Consider the following 20,806-nt stretch of genomic DNA (forward strand, 5'->3'; position numbering starts at 1 on the left):
GAAAAGCCCCTAGTCGCCACATTCCGGCGCCTGTTCAGGTACACAGAGGGAGAATTCAGAATGTCCAAATTACCTAACAGCACGTCTTTCGGGAAATGTGGGAGGAAAACGGAGCACCCGGAGGAAACCCACGCAGACACAGGGAGAACGTGCAGACTCCGCACAGACAGTGACCCAAGCCGGAAATCGAACCTGGGACCCTGGCGCTGTGAAGCCACAGTGCCAACCACTGTGCTACCGTGCTGCCATATCTTTGGGGTTGTGGGGGTGAAACCCACGCAGACACGGGGAGAATGTGCAAACTCCACACGGACAGTGACCTGGAGCCGGGATCGAACCCGGATCCTCAGAGCTGTGAGGCAGCAGTGCTAACCATGCCGCCCCTATGCCTCAGTCTGTTCTGCACAATTGTGAAACCCTGATACACTTGGCATCTCACCCAAAACCACGTTCTCTCCTGTGGAAGCTCATTTGGGGGTAGAAATCTGTGAGAATTCTGTGAAACTGCCAGGGCAGTGGAGGAATAAACGCTATATTTGGCATTAATCTCCCCAATAAATATGATGCACTCGATAGAGGGAGGTGGTGGCACAGTGTGTAACGGTAATGTCACTGGACTCGTAATCCAGTGAAAGAATATTTTTAAAAGATGTAATGTTTGGTGGACCGGTACTGTCTGCAACACTGATCCTCGTTACCTTTCTTTCCTCCTCTTCAGCTTCTCTTCCTCTATCTGTGAAGTTATTGCTTCTATTCTTTGCTTGCTCTCTCGGCTGGCTTTCAGCTGTCTAAACAAATCACACAAAGTACTGTGAACATTTTGGGGCCAAGGGAGGATTTCAGCACAGTGCAACCAGGATTGGCTGGCAGTAGCTGCGTGTTCTACCGTGTTGAGATACACACGGGATATTAGGTCACTTTTTTCCAGGAGCGATCTGTCAGGTGCCTTCCATGCCCCTTCCTTTATTAGGCAATTGGAGCTGCTGGATGAGAACGGACCAGCCAAATAACTGGTGAAAGGCCATCACCAGGTAGGCAGGAACTGCCGGCCATGAGTAAGTACTGGGAGTGTGTGACTGAAGTCTCTCGACTGTGTATTAGTACTGGGGCCCTATGTAGGACATTTGAGTTCGGCTCATGGGTCAAGATTCTGAATGTGTCTGATCCTCGCAAACATCAACAGCACACATTACAATCCGTGATTTTATTACTCTTGACACCGTGAGGAGGACACTGATATCAAGCAATTGGAGGAGAGGCCACCTGCAGAGCAGCTGTGACCTTATCAACGGCGGAGCAGGCTGGAGGAGCTGAATGCTCCTACTTCCTACACATGTACCTGAGAGCCAAATGCAGCACGAAGAGAAATCATTTTTAGGCAGTGAGTGGTTAGGATCCGGAATGCAACACCTGAGAGGAGCCTGATTCAATCGTGGCATTCAGAAGGGAGTTGGGTTTGCAGGGCCACAGGGAAAAGGAAGAGAGGGACTCGCTCGGAGTTGCTCTTGCAGAGAGCCTGCAGCACAGACATGACAGCATGCTGATGCCAAGCAGAGTGGTGACAGTCGAGGCATCACAATGGGCTTGAACAGCCATCTTTTAAAAAAATTTAAAGTACCCAATTCCTTTTTTTTCCAATTAAGGGGCAATTTAGCGTGGCCAATCCACCTACCCTGCACATCTTTGGGTTGTGGGGCTGAGACCTACGCAGACACGTGGAGAATGTGGAAACTCCACACGGACAGTGACCCGGGTCCGGGATCAAACCCGGATCCTGGCGCCGTGAGGCAGCAGTGCTAACCACAATGCCACCATACCGCCCGTTTGAACCGCTATCTTTAGGGAAGCTGAAACCCATGAGCAGGTGAGTGTACCAATCTGGCGAGGATACCATCAGCCAGACTGCCGATCCTCCCTGTCTACCATTGATGGGGGTCACAGGGCAGAACAGAAGTAAGGAATTAAGGCCATGATCACTGGGGAAGCAGGAATGGGTTTCCTGTGTGGGGCTGGAAGACAGAAACACACATGTCCTCAGCCAATCAAAGCAGATCCTTGGATTAATTCCAAAAGGTAAAGTCCAGAATGATTTATTTTGACCAACTGGGCTGCCATCTCATTTTACTGAATGAAGATTCGGGGGGTATGGTACAGTGCCTTTTTTTTCTTTTATAAATTTAGAGTATCCAATTTTTTTTTCCAATTAAGCGGCAATTTAGCGTGGCCAATCCACCTAACATCTTTGGGTTGTGGGGGCGAAACCCACGCAGACACGGGGAGAATGTGCAAACTCCACACGGACAGTGACCTGGAGCCGGGATCGAACCCGGGTCCTTGGCGCCGTGAGGCAGCCGTGCTAACCCACTGCGCCACCGTGCCGCCCTGGTGTGGTGCAGTTTCAATTCCGCTTTTTTCCTTACCTTTCAGTCTGAGTTTGGTTCTGTTCATACTGAAAACGCAGCCGTTTCAGGTGTGCTGTAATGGAAGATTGTTGGAAAGGGGGCTGAAAACAGCAGCTTAAAGTACAGACATATTCCCAATCTCCCTGTCCCCTCTCCCCAGCATCCACTGCCCCCTGTGAGCTCCCACTGTTAACCACCATTGATAAGGTTCCCAACTGCTTTTCCCTTCTGGGAACTTGCTGGAGGTGGAGATTTGTCCGAGGGGCCAATGACAAACACAAACCTGTGTGGTAGCATTCTTCTACACCAGAACACACAGCATGAATTACTGAAACTAGCAGCATTGCTTGGAAAGGAAGCGTTTGTATTTAGATTTCCTCTTCGAAAAGTCCCATGCACTTATTAAATATTTTCTGAGATGTAATCACCGTTGCTCAGTTGGCAGCCAATCCTCACAGAGCAAGATTCCTGAATCACAGGTAAACTGGTCCTGGTGACCGAGGGGGAAATGTTGGCCAGGACAATGTCAAATACATGCGATAAAAGCAAATCAATGCAGATGCTGGCAGAAACAGAAAATGCTGGACAATCTCAGCAGCTGTGACAGCCTCTGTGGTGACAGAAGAGAGCTAACCTTTTGAGTCTGGTGACTCTTTGTCAAAGCAATATCAGATACATTTTCCCTCCCTCTCGTCTTTCCACATTCCTGAGAAGGCCGTTCCCTCCCTCATTTCCCTTCCCACACTCAATGCGACACCTGCCCTTTCACACACGCCCTTCCCACTGTCCAAGGTGGTAAAGACTCCTCACAGGTGAGACAGTGGTCTGCTTGTACATCATTCACGTTCGTGTACCGTGATTACTGCTGAGGGTGCGGACTCCTCTATACTGAGGAGACTAAACACGGCTTGCGGTGCACTGATGTGTTTTTAATCCCTTGCCCTCACAGACCTTCCATTTAGTTGGTCCCCCCCCACACCTTTCCCTGCCTGTGGACTGGATTAAAACCTGGATCATAAGTACCACTTGCTGTGAGGAAAGGTCATCTTAGAGCAGAACAAATTCCTGCTGCTCCGTCAATCTTTCTCAGCTGTCTGCACAGGCAGGTGGGGCCTTTTTGTGAGGGCCACGAAGAATCCAGCATGAGTTTTAAGGATATAAAGTAATAACATTTATGTACAATAACACATATATATATATATATATATATATATAACAGCAGCAACTTCCCTTGCTGCACACCCCTTCCTGCTGGTTCCTGAACTGGCCAGCTTTATTTATACTAGGAGATTACTAATGGTTTCTCCGCCCCCCTCATTGGGGAAGCTCATACTCCCACAGGATTGTGGGATTGTCATTAGTCCCCAGCCAATGGTAAGTAGGCAGGTTATAACAGGCCTTTAATGAATATTTCATTTGGAAGGTTCGAGGTGTTGCTCTGTACAGCACTGATGTATGCTGGGACTTGAATATACAACTCACTGGCTCCATGCACTATGATGTGGAGATGCCGGCGTTGGACTGGGGTGAGCACAGTAAGAAGTCTTACAACACCAGGTTAAAGTCCAACAGGTTTTTTTCAAACACTAGCTTTCGGAGCACTGCTCCTTCCTCAGGCGAATGAAGAGGTATGTGGTGGTATGTATTAGGGGTATTAAGGTACCCTGTGATGCCGAGAGGCTATCGGTGGATAGACACTGGATCCCGATTGGATCAGCCGCCTGCTGGCTCCACCCAGTAAGGCGGAGTATAAGAACCCGGGTTCTCCCAGCAGCCGCATTCTGTAACTGTGCTGCTGGGGAACAAGTCTGCGTAATAAAGCCATCGTTCGACTCCTTCTCGTCTCGTCTCGTGAGTGATTGATTGTGCTACAATTTATTACGCAAACTTTTAAGGACATGGAGCTCCGAATCATTCCTGAGTGTCTGCGAATCAGCCCCCACGCGGCAAACTCAGCGGCCACTTTTAAACATTGGTTAGCGTGTTTTCAGGGATACCTCTGAACAGCCCCCGGCATACCTACAGAAGAACAGAAAATCCAGGTCCTGCATGCCAGGGTGAGCCCTGAAATCTACACGCTCATAGAGGATATAGAGGATGCGGACGATTTCCCGACGGCGATCACCATACTGATAGGAATCTACGTTTGGCCCGTCAACCAGGTCTACGCACGCCACCAGCTCGCGACGAGACGGCAGATCCCCGGGGAATCGCTGGAAAATTTTTACAATGCGCTGTTACTACTGGGGAGAAACTGCAACTGCCCATCGGTGTCGGCTAATGAACACACAGAGCTACTGGTCCGAGATGCGTTCGTGGCAGGTATGCTTTCATCCCAAATTCACCAGCGATTGCTGGAAAGAGACACACTAGGGCTCAAAGAGGCACGGGCCCTCGCGGCCTTGTTTGATGTGGCGTCACAGAACGCCCGCGCCTACGCTCCCGCCCTCGCGGCAGCCCCTGGGGCACCGTGGACCCCCGCCGCGACCGAATCCCCAGGACCCCCCCGCCCCCCCCCCCCAGCCGCAGGCCTCCGCCATGGAGGAGGCGGAAGAGACTCCCTCCACAGCGCATGCGCGGGGATGCCGTGAGTGGCCGCTAACGCTCCTGCGCATGCGCCGCCCGGCAATGTCATTTCCGCGCCTGCTGGCGGGCACCAAAGGCCTTTCCCGCCAGCTGGCGGGGCAGAAATCAGTCCGGCGCGGGCCTAGCCCCTCAAGGTGAGGGCTCGGCCCCCCAAGATGCAGAGGATTCCGCACCTTTGGGGCGGCGCGATGCCCGACTGATTTGCGCCGTTTTGGGCACCGGTCTGCGGACATCGCGCCGATACCGGACAATTTCGTCCCATAGTCGTTGATGCTGTTTGGAGCGTTCGGGTCCGCAACTGGTCCAGGGTCACAGAAGCCAGTCGTAGTTGCTGCTTTACGTCCTTCTCCACCTCTGCGCTGCCACACTCCTGTTTTGGATTTTCAGTGTAATCTCCAGAGTTTAACATTTAAATTTGGCGGCCCGATACCCCCACTGATTATCTGCAGCCTCTCGACCCTCAAGGTCGATCCGCCTTCCCTGTTCGCAAACCTCACCCCGGATTGCAAACCAGTCGCCACTAGGAGTAGACAGTACAGCGCCCAGGACCGATCTTTTATCCGGTCAGAAGTCCAGCGGCTGCTGAGGGAAAGCATAATTCAGGCCAGCAATAGTCCCTGGAGAGCCCAGGTGGTAGTTGTAAAGACCGGGGAGAAGCAGAGGATGGTCGTAGACTATAGTCAAACCATCAATAGGTACACGCAGCTGGATGCGTACCCTCTGTCCCGCATATCTGACATGGTCAACCGGATTGCACAGTACAAGGTCTTTTCCACGGTGGACATAAGTCCGCCTACCACCAGCTCCCCATCCGCCCGAGCGACCGAAAATACACTGCTTTCGAAGCAGATGGGCGGCTCTATCATTTTTTAAGGGTTCCATTCGGCGTCACTAACGGGGTCTCGGTCTTCCAATGGGAGATGGACCGAATGGTTGATCGGTACGGTTTTCGGGCCACGTTCCCGTACCTCGACAACGTCACCATCTGCGGCCACGACCAGCAGGACCACGACGCCAACCTCCGCAAATTCCTCCAGACCGCGAACACCCTGAATCTCACATACAACAGGGAAAAATGCTGTTTAGCACCGACCGTCTAGCCATCCTCGGCTACGTAGTGCGAAATGGAGTGATAGGCCCAGACCCCGAACGCATGCGCCCCCTCATGGAGATCCCCCTCCCCCACTGCTCCAAGGCTGCCTGGGCTTTTTCTCTTATTACGCCCAGTGGGTCCCCAACTACGCGGACAAGGCCGGTCCGCTAATCCAGTCCACTTTTTTTCCCGTCGGCAGAGGCCCGCCAGGCCTTCAGCCGCATCAAAGCGGATATCGCAAAGGCCACGATGCACGCAATCGACGAGTCCCTCCCCTTCCAAGTCGAGAGCGACGCGTCTGACATAGCTCTGGCGGCCACCCTCAACCAAGCGCTCAGACCTGTGGCCTTTTTTTCACGCACCCTCCACACTTCAGAAATCCGCCACTCCTCAGTTGAAAAGGAGGCCCAAGCCATAGTAGAAGCTGTGCGGCATTGGAGGCATTACCTGGCCGGTAGGAGATTCACTCTCCTCACTGACCAACGGTCGGTTGCCTTCATGTTCGATAATGTACAGTGGGGCAAGATCAAGAACGACAAGATCTTGCGGTGGAGGATCGAACTCGCCACCTATAACTATGAGATCTTGTATCGTCCCGGAAAGCTGAACGAGCCTTCCGATGCCCTATCCCGCGGCACATGTGCCAACGCACAAGTGGACCGTCTCCGAACCCTCCACGAGGACCTCTGCCACCCGGGGGTCACTCGGTTCTATCACTTCGTAAAGACCCGCAGCCTGCCCTACTCCATCGAGGTCAGGACCGCCACCAGGAACTGCCAAATCTGCGCAGAGTGCAAGCCGCATTTCTACCGACCAGATAAAGCGCACCTGATAAAGGCTTCCCATCCCTTTGAAGGCCTCAGTCTGGACTTCAAAGGCCCCCTCCCCTCCACCGATCGCAACACGTACTTCCTGAACGTGATTGACGAATACTCCCGGTTCCCATTCGCCATCCCCTGTCCCGACATGACCGCGGCCACGGTCATTAGAGCCTTCGGCACCATCTTTACACTGTTCGGTTTCCCCGCCTACATACATAGCGACAGGGGGTCCTCCTTCATGAGCGACGAACTGCGTCAATTCCTGCTCAGCAAGGGCATCGCCTCGAGCAGGACGACCAGTTACAACCCCCGGGGGAACGGTCAGGTAGAGAGGGAGAACGGAACGGTCTGGAAGACCGTCCTACTGGCCCTACGTTCCAGAAGTCTCCCAGTTTCCCGCTGGCAGGGCGTCCTCCCGGACGCCCTCCACTCCATCCGGTCACTGCTGTGTACAACAACGAATCAAACACCTCACGAACGTCTCTTTGTCTTCCCTAGGAAGTCCTCCTCTGAAACATCACTTCCGACCTGGCTGGCAGCCCCGGGACCCATCCTGCTCCGAAAGCATGTGCGGACGCACAAATCGGACCCGTTGGTCGAGAGGGTTCATCTCCTCCAAGCGAACCCTCAATACGCCTGCGTGGCATACCCTGACGGCCGACAGCTGCATTCTGTAACTGTGCTGCTGGGGAACAAGTCTGCGTAATAAAGCCATCGTTCGACTCCTTCACATCTCGTCTCGTGAGTGATTGATTGTGCTACAGTATGTTCCAGAAACATATAGATAGACAAATTCAAAGATGCAAGACAATGCTTTGAATGCGAGCAGGTAATTAAGTGTTTACAGATCCAGAGATAGGGGTAACCCCAGGTTAAAGAGGTGTGAATTGACTCAAGCCAGGACAGTTGGTAGGATTTCTCAAGCCCAGGCCAGATGGTGGGGGTGAATGTAATGCGACATGAATCCCAGGTCCCGGTTGAGGCCGCACTCATGTGTGCGGAACTTGGCTATAAGTGTCTGCTCGCCGATTCTGCGTTGTCGCACGTCCTGAAGGCCGCCTTGGAGAAAGCTTACCTGGAGATCAGAGGCTGAATGCCCTTGACTGCTGAAGTGTTCCCCGACTGGAAGGGAACATTCCTGCTTGGTGATTGTCGCATGATGTCCGTTCATCCGCTGTTGCAGCGTCTGCATGGTCCGTGCACTAGTTACACTTGTCGACAGGGAGATTCCGCGAATGTTTCCGACATTAGAACAGGAACTAGCTTTCAGGATGTACATTACTGGTTGAAAACTCTTTAGGACCATCCTGAATCAGCTCATGTTGAAATTCAGGCTCGCTTTTTTTTTGAGCTTGGGTGATTTCTAATGGTTGTAGTGGAATTCTTTGGTCGGTTCAGGAGAGATTTATTGCCCCATCCCCTCACTCTGGGAGGTTGATCTCCACGACAAGGATTTCCAAGTTATCACTTGGGAAATTCCCAAAGCAGCTCGGTGAGGTGCACCAACTTGCCCTGGCAGAGTGGAAACCTACAGATGCCTAGCTTCACCCGGGATAGCAGCTACCCTGAGGCAAGTCCAGGCTCACTGCTTGGCAGCATGGGTGGCACAAAGGTTTGGCAATGGCGGTTGATTTAAAATACTATATGTGGCAGGTGAATGTGACGCAACACCAGTGGTTAGCGCTGCTGCCTCACAGCGCCAGGGACCTGGGTTCAATTCCAGCCTTGGGTCAATGTATGTGTGGAGTCTGCACGTTCTCCCCGTGTCTGCGTGGGTTTCCTCCGGGTGCTCCGGTTTCCTCCCACACTCCAAAAATGTGCAGGTTAGGTGGATTGGCCACGCTAAATTGACCCTTAGTGTCCAAAGATATGCAGGTTAGATGGGGTCATGGGGATAAAGGCGGGGGAGTGGGCCTAAGTAGGGTGCTCTTTCAGAAGGTCGCTGCAGACCTGATGGGCCGATAGGCCTCCTTCTGCACTGTATAAATTCTATGGAATTCTATGGATTCTTCTATGGAATAACTGTGGCTGTGCACACTACTGTTTTCTCCACCAACTCTCAAACCATTGCCTGACTTGCTGATTATTTCCCGATAATCAACTGTATAAAATACTCCACTGATGCTGTCTGACCCGCTGAGTATTAACTGTATAAAATACTCCACTGATGCTGTCTGACCCGCTGAGTATTAACTGTATAAAATACTCCACTGATGCTGTCTGACCCGCTGAGTATTAACTGTATAAAATACTCCACTGATACTGTCTGACCCGCTGAGTATTAACTGTATAAAATACTCCACTGATGCTGTCTGACCCGCTGAGTATTAACTGTATAAAATACTCCACTGATACTGTCTGACCCGCTGAGTATTAACTGTATAAAATACTCCACTGATGCTGTCTGACCCGCTGAGTATTAACTGTATAAAATACTCCACTGATACTGTCTGACCCGCTGAGTATTAACTGTATAAAATACTCCACTGATGCTGTCTGACCCGCTGAGTATTAACTGTCTCAAATACTCCACAGATACTGTCTGACCCACTGAGTATTAACTGTATAAAATACTCCACTGATACTGTCTGACCCGCTGAGTATTAACTGTGTAAAATGCTCCACAGATACTGTCTGACCCGCTGAGTATTAACTGGATGAAATACTCCACAGATACTGTCTGACCCGCTGAGTATTAACTGTATAAAATACTCCACAGATACTGTCTGACCCGCTGAGTATTTTTGAAGTATTAACTGTATAAAATACTCCACAGATACTGTCTGACCTGCTGAGTATTAACTGTATAAAATACTCCATAGATACTGTCTGACCCGCTGAGTATTAACTGTATAAAATACTCCACAGGTACTGTCTGACACGCTGAGTATTAACTGTATAAAATACTCCACAGATACTGTCTGACACGCTGAGTAGTAACTGTATAAAATACTCCACAGATACTGTCTGACCTGCTGAGTATTAACTGTATAAAATACACCATAGATACTGTCTGACCCGCTGAGTATTAACTGTATAAAATACACCATAGATACTGTCTGACCCACTGAGTATTAACTGTATAAAATACTCCACAGATACTGTCTAACCCGCTGAGTATTAACTGTATAAAATACTCCACAGATACTGTCTGACCCGCTGAGTATTAACTGTATAAAATACTCCACAGATACTGTCTGACCCGCTGAGTATTAACTGTATAAAATACTCCACAGATACTGTCTAACCCGCTGAGTATTAACTGTATAAAATACTCCACAGATACTGTCTGACCCGCTGAGTATTAACTGTATAAAATACTCCACAGATACTGTCTGACCCGCTGAGTATTAACTGTATAAAATACTCCATAGATACTGTCTGACCCACTGAGTATTAACTGTATAAAATACTCCACAGATACTGTCTGACCCTGAGTATTAACTGTATAAAATACTGCATAGGTACTGTCTGACACGCTGAGTATTAACTGTATAAAATACTCCATACATACTGTCTGACCCGCTGAGTATTAACTGTATAAAATACTCCACAGATACTGTCTGACCCGCTGTGTATTAACTGTATAAAATACTCCACAGATACTGTCTAACCCGCTGAGTATTAACTGTATAAAATACTCCATAGATACTGTCTGACCCACTGAGTATTAACTGTATAAAATACTCCATAGATACTGTCTGACCCGCTGAGTATTAACTGTATAAAATACTCCACTGATACTGTCTGACCCACTGAGTATTAACTGTCTCAAATACTCCACAGATACTGTCTGACCTGCTGAGTATTAACTGTATAAAATACTCCATACATACTGTCTGACCCGCTGAGTATTAACTGTATAAAATACTCCACAGATACTGTCTGACCCACTGAGTATTGACTATAAAATACTCCACAGATACTGTCTGACCTGCTGAGTATTAACTGTATAAAATACTCCACTGATACTGTCTGACCCGCTGAGTATTAACTGTATAAAATACTCCACAGATATTGTCTGACCCGCTGAGTATTAACTGTATAAAATACTCCACTGATACTGTCTGACCCGCTGAGTATTAACTGTATAAAATACTCCATAGATACTGTCTGACCCGCTGAGTATTAACTGTATAAAATACTCCACTGATACTGTCTGACCCGCTGAGTATTAACTGTATAAAATACTCCACAGATACTATCTGACCCGCTGAGTATTAACTGTATAAAATACTCCACAGATACTGTCTGACCCGCTGAGTATTAACTGCATAAAATACTCCACTGATACTGTCTGACCCGCTGAGTATTAACTGTATAAAATACTCCACTGATACTGTCTGACCCGCTGAGTATTAACTGTATAAAATACTCCACAGATATTGTCTGACCCGCTGAGTATTAACTGTATAAAATACTCCATAGATACTGTCTGACCCGCTGAGTATTAACTGTATAAAATACTCCACTGATACTGTCTGACCCGCTGAGTATTAACTGTATAAAATACTCCACAGATACTGTCTGACCCACTGAGTATTGACTATAAAATACTCCACAGATACTGTCTGACCTGCTGAGTATTAACTGTATAAAATACTCCATAGATACTGTCTGACCCGCTGAGTATTAACTGTATAAAATACTCCACTGATACTGTCTGACCCGCTGAGTATTAACTGTATAAAATACTCCACAGATATTGTCTGACCCGCTGAGTATTAACTGTATAAAATACTCCACTGATACTGTCTGACCCGCTGAGTATTAACTGTATAAAATACTCCATAGATACTGTCTGACCCGCTGAGTATTAACTGTATAAAATACTCCACTGATACTGTCTGACCCGCTGAGTATTAACTGTATAAAATACTCCACAGATACTGTCTGACCCGCTGAGTATTAACTGTATAAAATACTCCACAGATACTGTCTGACCCGCTGAGTATTAATTGCATAAAATACTCCACTGATACTGTCTGACCCGCTGAGTATTAACTGGATAAAATACTCCACTGATACTGTCTGACCCGCTGAGTATTAACTGTATAAAATACTCCACAGATACTGTCTGACCCGCTGAGTATTTTTGAAGTATTAGCTGTATAAAATTATCCACAGATACTGTCTGACCCGCTGAGTATTTTCTGAGTATTAATTGTATAAAATACTCCACAGATATTGGGCGAAATTATTTTTAAAAATGCCGAGGTATCATTTCTGGCGAAATATTGCTGTGAATCCCAATGTTCTGGCGGAGTTCCCATTGTGGACTTTCTGCACTTCCAGCACTGTGCGAGGCGGGGCCTAAACATGGCGGCAAACCTGCCTTCAGGGAGATCGGCCCATCTCAAAGTGACAATAAAGCATCCCTCCCCCCATCCCAACATCGCCGGCACCAACTTATCTGCTGGCATTGGGGCCTTCAGATCCGCCCCCTCCCCTTCCTGCTCGTATCAGCCCTGCCCTCTCCCAATCACCAGCTCGAGGGGCTCTCCACCAGGTGCGAGAGACCCCTCTTTTAAAAAAATTAATTTAAAATGTTTTTTTTCCAATTAAGGGTCAATTTAGTGTGGCCAATCCACCTACCCTGCACATCTTTGGGTTGTGGGAATGAGATCCACACAGATACAGGGGGAATGTGCAAAGTCCACACGGACAGTGACCCGGGGCCGGGATTGAACCTTGGGGGTCGCCATATGCCCCCCACATCCATGCCCCCCCCCCCTTTGAGGCCCTGCTTCTATCAGGCCATTCCTCTTTTCATGCGACATCCCTTGACAGTGCCAACCTGGCACAACGTCCTTGACCACACGGGGACTCCAACGTCCTCCTCCAGGAGCTGGGAGATTCTGGCTCCAAACCGGCCCGGCATATTTCAATGGCCACTTAAATATGCTAGTCTGGTTCACATGCAGCGAGGCCGGGAGACTGTATTGCGCCCGACGTGAACCCTGTTTAGCGGCTCTCACGCTATCCTCGCGACATAGCATGCTGAGCGCAATGTGGCTGGAGAATCGCGTCCCAGTGTCTGACCCTGCTGTGTATTTCCTGAATACAACCTCAATGTAATAGGAAAAGGGATAATGGGAGAAGCGGAGGGTATGCGAAGGGAGTGCTGGTGAAGGGGAGGGCGAGTGATTGGAGCAAGCAGGAGAGCACAGAGGCGGATGAGGCGAGGCAGGGTAAGGATGAAGGAGTCGATCGTAGAGAGGACAGGAGGAGGCGGAAGGGTGAGCATGGAAAGACAGGAAAGGGGAATGCGCGAGGGAGGAGAAGGTGGAAGAAGGGCAGATTTGGAAGGTAGTGGAGTGCTGGAAAGAAGGGAGGAGGGAATGATGCAGAAGCGGGCAGATTGGAGGGCGGAGAAAAGTGGACGAATCCGGGGGGGGGGGGGGGGGGGGGTGTCGTTGGTTGTCTCCTTACACCACGTGAGTGCTTAGGAACTGAGGAGGAGCGGAGTGTCCAATGTCTGTGCTTGAGCGACAGTTAGAGCAGCCCGATCTAGGACCCAGGTCGCAGACTGCATTTCCCTGGCTCCAAAGGTATCGGTAGCCCTGAATTTCTACATGTCTTGGTCATTTTGGGCAATGTTGGTTAAGGTCGGGGCGGATCTGGAGCGGGCAGGTTGGCAGATACACATTTCAATAAAATGCATTGGCACTGTTCTGAAACCTGCTGAACTATTCTCGGCCAATTTCCTCTTACCTTCCTTCGTGTTACAGCTGCCTTCCAGGTGAAAGATTTCCTGATTTACTATTGAGAAAGGGAAATGGCATTGTAGTAGAGGCAGTCAGAAAACTTCAACAGTAAAAGAAGCAGTGCCTGGATCAGCTACCCGGAATGGACAGTGACTCCCAGAGACCACTAGGGTAATGTGATTGACTTACAACTGCCCTCTGAAATGGCCTGAACAAGCCTTAGGGATGGGCAAGAAATGGTGGCCTCACCTGCAATGCCCATATTCCTGGGAAGAATAAGGCAGCAGCTACCCTGGACGAGAGTGACGAGGTTAAAACTTGTACTGTCCTGCACCCAACATTGACATTTGTGGAGGAAATTGGGAGGCTTTATACCAAACCAATCAAGGGCAAGATGTACTCAGAGCGATGAGTGACTGGTTACAAGAAAATGATCTGGCCTAGATTTCAGTGGGAGCTGTAAATGGCAGGAGCCCGAGGGGCTATCTGCTGAATCACTCTACTTTAAGTAACCTTTGGGCGATGCCTTTTACAAGAACTTCCGTCTTTCATAGCACGGTTTCAACCACATTCCCTCCCCCCTCCCTCACAATCTTGCCAGCAGTTGGGCCAGCAGCTTACGATGTGGCAGTGGGCTGCAAACAGTTGGCGGCAGACTGCTGTCATACCCTCAGTGCACATTCTTCAGAAATAGGCTGCAGTTGTTTACCTGAAGCTTTTTAACGGCCTTGCCAAGCGTTCCTTGGTGGGAGAGGACACCATGGCATGGAAGGCGGTACAAAAAAAAACAATCTAGCTGCTTGCTAACTGCTGCTCTGGCCTGCCAACGCACTGTGGAATCTCATCAAATCTCATTATTGTACATGCTTACATGGGTCAAGTTTCCTTCTCCATTGCTTCTTGGTGGGCCTGCAACTCCTTCAGCTCTTCATCGTTCACACCTTTTCTCTGTACATGGGCACATGAGAGTGAGCGATGTGAAGACCATGATCAACAGCGAGTACATTTGATATTTGTGAATTAGATTCCGCGCTGGAATTGGGGAGGGTGCATTTTCCCTGAACGCAAGGTACACTCTCCGGCTTGAACTGGCCAGTTGATCGTGGGGAGTTCCGGTTGCGCGGGTTAGCTGCCGGGTAAAGCCTCCATCGCCACGCAAACTCCCACCCCCCCTGCCTGACAAGGTCCTAGCTAACATCCCAACTTCATTCCACCCCTGCCCAGTGTCACGTTTCATTTACCTCCAGCTGGCATTTTTGGGCGTTGCGGGCTCATGCCCTAATTGCCCCTTGAGAAGGCGGTGGTGAGTCGCCATCTTGAACCTGCTGCAGTCCCGTGTGGTCTAGGTACACGCATTGCCTCCCACCCCAATACAAAAAAATGGATGGGTTTGGAACAGGTGAGATGTGAAAATGTTTTTTAAAAAAAGTCTGTACGCTGCCTCCAAATCGGCCGCCTACGGTTTTCACGGAGACGGGTAAGGAAGGTTGGTGATTGACATGTTATAAAAAAGGCTGCTGTGCCTCACGTTTAATCCAGGTTTATCTTTAACTTTGACCAGTCAGGTTTCCAAGACCTCGGGAAACCACCAAGAGCTAAAAGGATGTGGGGATGGGCTGGGTGGAAAAGGCAAGTGTCTTTACAGCGCTGCTTGTGGGTCGAGGAGCAAGAATTATTCCTCCACGCTTAGCTGCTTCCCCGCCTGCTGGTAGAAGCTTCCCGCCCCACCCCACCTCCACCTCAGCCTGGCGATCCAAAAACACACCCCTGTCATGTGAGAGTATCTTTAAGAAATGGGTTGTTTATAAATGTGGTGTGTATATAAGTATCTGTAGTGAGAGTACCTTTAAGAAATGGGTGTTTATTACTGCAGTGATGTCAGAGAGTGGGTGGAGCTGGGCTGTCTGTCAGCTTTTTACTTTCGTTTTAGGCTGTTTGCTGCAGGGTGTGTTTTAGTTTCGTTTTCAGAGCTGGATAGCTGCAGTCACAGCCAGAAGGTGTATTAGAGGTCTCTCTGTATAATCTAAAGACTGTAATTCGATCCTGGTGATTTAAAATTAATAACAGTAGTGACTTTAACCTGATGTGCTTCTGGTAAAAGGTGTTTTAAGTCGTATGGGATGTTAAAAGGAAAAGCTTAAAGGATTCCTTAGTGTTGTATTCTTTGGGGGTTGTATTTGAATTGATGGTTGCTAAGATGTTCACTGTATGTTTTTAAAAAGGTTAACTTGAGTTCATAGAATAAACATTGTTTTGCTTTAAAAATACTTTTCCATTTCTGCTGTGCCACACCTGTAGAGTGGGCCGTGTGCTCCCCATACCACAATCTATTAAAAGTAGTGGGTCAGGTGAACTCCATGATACACTTTGGGGTTCTCTAAACCCTGGCCCATAATACCCCCCCAGCCCTCTTCCCGATCGGATATCCCGGGATCCAAAAGATTGCTGCTGAAGTAGCATAACAGCAGTTTTTATGCATTTTTAAAATGATGGTGTAGCAATCATGGCTGAATGGCCATGTTAGCCTCTCCGTTCCAAAGGACAATTAGGGATGGGTAAGAAATGCTGGCCTTCACCCAGCGATGCCCCACACCCCCTTGATAAGATAAACACGTTCGATAATGTGACATTACCTTCAATTAAGGTCTTGATTTTTTTCACAATCTCTCCAATGTTAGGTTTCCACTCTCTGTCCTGAAACAGAATTTGTTTGACATTAGTCAGAAATAGAAACCATGACGGGGTGGAGGGTTGCTCGCGTACATTTAATCACAAAAGCAAACAAAATAGAACTGATTCCAAGGACAGAAAGGTCAATAAATAGAGGGCAACAGATTTACGGCTATTGGCGATTGAACCTGGACGACATGAGGAAAAGCTTTTTCTTTCAAACAGGGCATGGTTAGGATTGGAATTCACTGCCTGATAGGGGCGGTGGACACAGAGCCAGCAGCTATCAAAAGGAGGACTGGAACGTATCTGTCGGAGAGAGAGTAGAGAGGAGGGAAAAGGTGTACTGACATCAAAGGCAATCCAGAGGAGGTTCACTAGATTGATCCCGGGTAGGAGTGGATTTTCTCATGAGGAGAGGTTGAGGAGGTCGGGCCTGTACTGATTGGGGAGTTTAGAAGACTGAGAGGCGGCCTTATTGAGACATTCGGATTCTCGGGGGGGGTTTGACAGGGTCGATGCTGAGAGGCTGTTTCCTCTTGTGGGAGAGTCTAGGACCAGAGGGCAGAATCTCAGAGTCAGGGGGTCGCCCCGTTTCAGACAGAGATGAGGAGGAATTTCTTTCCTCAGAGGGAATCTGTGAATTCTTTACCGCAGGAGAGGCTGTAGGGTTGGGTTGTTAAGTATGTTCAAGGCTGAGAGAGACATTTTTAATCAATGAGGGTTTATGGGGATGAGGCGGGAAAGTGGAGTTGAGGATTATCATGTCAGATCAGTCAGGGACCTTCATTTGGAATGGCAGAGCATTGGCCGGGGAATCAAAATCACAGGGGGAGTGGGGTCGGGGGCACATTCTCAGGATAAGGGGAATGATCTTTCAGGGCTGAGGTGAGGAGAAGTTTCTTTTGCTCGAAAGGTTGTGAATCTTTGGAATTCTCCACCCAGGGGGTTGAGGATGTTCCATTGCCGAAGACATTTAAGAGTTGGGAGTAGACGGATCTTCAGGTCTCTTCGCTGGGGAATCGAGGGATGTGGGGGGCGGGAGGGCAAGTGGTGGTGAAGCCCAAGGTTAGCCACGTTCATGCTGGACGGCAGAGGTGTCTCGTGGTGCGTTAAATTAAAAATGGCTTGCCAGGCTGGAAGAGTTAGGGATAGGGCAAGGAATCAACTTAGGGCCAGAGAAGGACAATGGGGTGGGGGGGCTGTTTAAAGGATTCAGATAAAAGTGGATAAAGGGAAACTATCTCCAAATGGCTGAAGGATTCCAGAGTTTAAGACAATTGGAAAAGAGGTGGAGGCAGCATGCGGTGAAACCTCTCTTTTTAAAAAAAACGTATTTTATTAGACATGTATCAAAGCAGGTTGCAGCAAATAAACACCCCGGGAAACATACTTCCCAACAATCAACTATACAGTCTGTACAGATTGTTCCCCGTTTTTCACCCCCCCCCCCTGCGACCAACAGCCCCTCAAACACGGTCACAAACATCCCCCACCTTTCTCCAAACCCCCCTGCAGAGCCCCTTAACTCATACGTTATCTTCTCTAACCGCAGGAAGTCATACAGGTCACCCAACCAAGCCGCTACCCCCGGTGGCGATGCTGACCGCCACTCCAGGGAAAATTCGCCGCCGTGCAATCAGAGAGGCGAAGGCCACGACATCGGCCTTCCTCCTCTCCATGAGCTCCAGCTTCTCTGAAACCCCAAATATCGCCACCAAAGGGTCCTGGTCCACTCCCTCCTCCACTATCCTGGCTAAGGACCCGCGAACACTCCCGCCGAGAATCTTCCCAATTTTTCACAACCCCAAAACATGTGCGCGTGATTCGCTGACCCCCGCCCACACCTCTCACACTCATCGACTACCCCCTGAAAGAACCCACTCATTCTCGCCCAGGGTCATATGCACCCCTGTGCACCACCTTAAACTGTATCAGCACATCCTTGCACAGGAGGGTCCCGTTTACCCTTCGGTGTCTCACTCCATACTCCCCAATTGAGCTCCCCAAAGGTGATACCTCATTTTATGCCCGGAGGGTGGTTAGGATCTGGATGGCAATGCGAGATAGGGAGTCAGATACAGATTTGATAGTCGCCTTCTAATGAGTATTGTATAAATACTTGAGGGAGGAAACAAATTACAGGCTCTTGCTGAAAGCGTGGGGGGGGGGGTGGCGGGAGGGGGAGAGAAGTGGGACCAACTGGATGGTGCTGACACGATGGGTCGAACGGCCTCCACCTGCGCCATTCCCGAGCCCTGTGCATTCGTACCCAGCTCCATTTCCATTGGCAGTTCCAGGCAGTCGTCCAACACCGGAGCGGTTTCCCCTGTTGAAAGGAAATGGGAGAAACGGTCAAATGGAGGAAGGTAACCGAGGGGGTGAAATCGGCCGAAACGGATAGCCCGGTGACACCCGCGCGGGCGAGGGGTCAGGCTGGGGTTTCGGGAAGGGCGATGGTGAGGGGCCCACCTTGGCGCAGGATGTCACGTGCCCAGCTCGGTGCCACCAACCGGGCAGCCATTGAGTGGCTAGCATGGCCAGGATGGGACGAATGGCCGCCCCACCCTGCTGTGCTTCTTTGTGAGAGGGAAATAGGTCAGAAATGTAATTTTCCCAGCATTAATTCATCCACTCGTTCGGGTTTGAAGCCCCCCCTCACCATCTCCCTCACACCCCCCTCATCCTCCCTTCACACCCCCTCATCCTTCACATCCCTCCACACCCCCTCCACCCCTTCACCCCCCTCCTCCTCCCCTTCACCCCCTCATCCTCCCCTTCACACCACCTCATCCTTCACATCCCTCCTCCCCCTTCACACCTCCTCCTCCCCTTCACACCTCCTCCTCCCTTCACCCCCCCCTCCTCCTCCCCTTCACACCCCCTCATCCTTCACAACCCTCCACCCCATTCACACCCCTCCCTCCTTCTCACACCTCCTCCCCTTCACATCCCTCCTCCTCCCCTTCACACCACCTCATCCTTCACAACCCTCCACCCCTTCACACCCCCTCCTCCTTCTCACAACTCCCTCCCCTTCACATCCCTCCCTCCCCTTCACACCTCCTCCTCCCCTTCACACCTCCTCCTCCCCTTCACACCACCTCCTCCCCTTCACACCTCCTCCTCCCCTTCACAACCCTCCTCCTCCCCTTCACACCTCCTCCTCCCCTTCACAACCCTCCTCCTCCCCTTCACACCTCCTCCTCCCCTTCACAACCCTCCTCCTCCCCTTCACAACCCTCCTCCTCCCCTTCACACCTCCTCCTCCCCATCACAACCCTCCTCCCTCCCCTTCACACCTCCTCCTCCCCTTCACAACCCTCCTCCTCCCTTCACACCTCCTCCTCCCCTTCACAACCCTCCTCCTCCCCTTCACAACCCTCCTCCTCCCCTTCACACCTCCTCCTCCCCTTCACAACCTCCTCCTCCCCTTCACACCTCCTCCTCCCCTTCACAACCCTCCTCCTCCCCTTCACACCTCCTCCTCCCCTTCACATCCTCCTCCTCCCCTTCACACCACCTCATCCTTCACAACCCTCCACCCCTTCACACCCCCTCCTCCTTCTCACAACTCCTCCCCTTCACATCCCTCCTCCCCTTCACACCTCCTCCTCCCTTACACCTCCTCCTCCCCTTCACACCTCCTCCTCCCCTTCACACCCCTCCCTCCTCCCCTTCACAACCCCTCCTCCCTCCCCCTTCACACTCCTCCTCCCTCACAACCCTCCTCTCCCTTCACAACTCCTCCTCACACCCTCCTCCCTCCCTTCACAACCCTCCTCCTCCCCTCCACTCCCTCCCTTCACACCTCCTCCTCCCATTCACACCTCCTCCTCCCCTTTCCACAACCCTCCTCCTCCCTTCACACCCTCCTCCTCCCCTTCACACACCCTCCTCCTCCCCTTCACAACCCTCCTCCTCCCCTTCACAACCTCCTCCTCCCCTTCACACCTCCTCCTCCCCTTCACACCCTCCTCCTCCCCTTCACAACCCTCCTCCTCCCCTTCCACACCTCCTCCTCCCCTTCACACCCTCCTCCTCCCCTCACACCTCCTCCTCCCCTTCACAACCCTCCTCCTCCCCTTCACACCTCCTCCTCCCCTTCACAACCCTCCTCCTCCCTTCACACCTCCTCCTCCCCTTCACAACCTCCTCCTCCCCTTCACAACCCTCCTCCTCCCCTTCACACCTCCTCCCTCCCCTTCACACCTCCTCCTCCCCTTCACAACCCTCCTCCTCCCCTTCACACCTCCTCCTCCCCTTCACAACCCTCCTCCTCCCCTTCACACCTCCTCCTCCCCTTCACACCTCCTCCTCCCCTTCCACTCCTCCTCCCCTCACAACCCTCCTCTCCCCTTCACACCTCCTCCTCCCCTTCACAACCCTCCTCCTCCCCTTCACAACCCTCCCTCCTCCCCCTTCACACCCTCCTCCTCCCCTTCACACCCTCCTCCTCCTTCCCCTTCACAACCCTCCTCCTCCCCTTCACACCTCCTCCTCCCCTTCACAACCCTCCTCCTCCCC

General features: G+C 50.6%; 2 protein-coding genes across 2 annotated transcripts in view; both read right to left on the reverse strand.

Moving 5' to 3' along the window:
• Nucleotides 1-13,871, reverse strand: part of LOC140399416 (synaptonemal complex central element protein 1-like) — a 251,149-nt gene extending 237,278 nt beyond the window's left edge. The window contains exons 1-4 of the mRNA XM_072488994.1: nucleotides 13,859-13,871; nucleotides 13,617-13,664; nucleotides 2,421-2,475; nucleotides 699-788 (exon numbers count right to left, since the gene is read on the reverse strand). Coding sequence (XP_072345095.1) covers nucleotides 699-788; nucleotides 2,421-2,475; nucleotides 13,617-13,664; nucleotides 13,859-13,871 — 206 coding nt within the window. The remainder of the gene's footprint in view (nucleotides 1-698; nucleotides 789-2,420; nucleotides 2,476-13,616; nucleotides 13,665-13,858) is intronic.
• A 614-nt stretch (nucleotides 13,872-14,485) lies between these two features.
• The window catches only part of LOC140399417 (actin nucleation-promoting factor WAS-like), a 45,228-nt gene continuing 38,907 nt past the window's right edge, over nucleotides 14,486-20,806 (reverse strand). The window contains exon 4 of the mRNA XM_072488995.1: nucleotides 14,486-14,557. Coding sequence (XP_072345096.1) covers nucleotides 14,486-14,557 — 72 coding nt within the window. The remainder of the gene's footprint in view (nucleotides 14,558-20,806) is intronic.

Source organism: Scyliorhinus torazame, chromosome 22, assembly GCF_047496885.1.
Source record: "Scyliorhinus torazame isolate Kashiwa2021f chromosome 22, sScyTor2.1, whole genome shotgun sequence".
Lineage (NCBI taxonomy): Eukaryota > Metazoa > Chordata > Chondrichthyes > Carcharhiniformes > Scyliorhinidae > Scyliorhinus > Scyliorhinus torazame.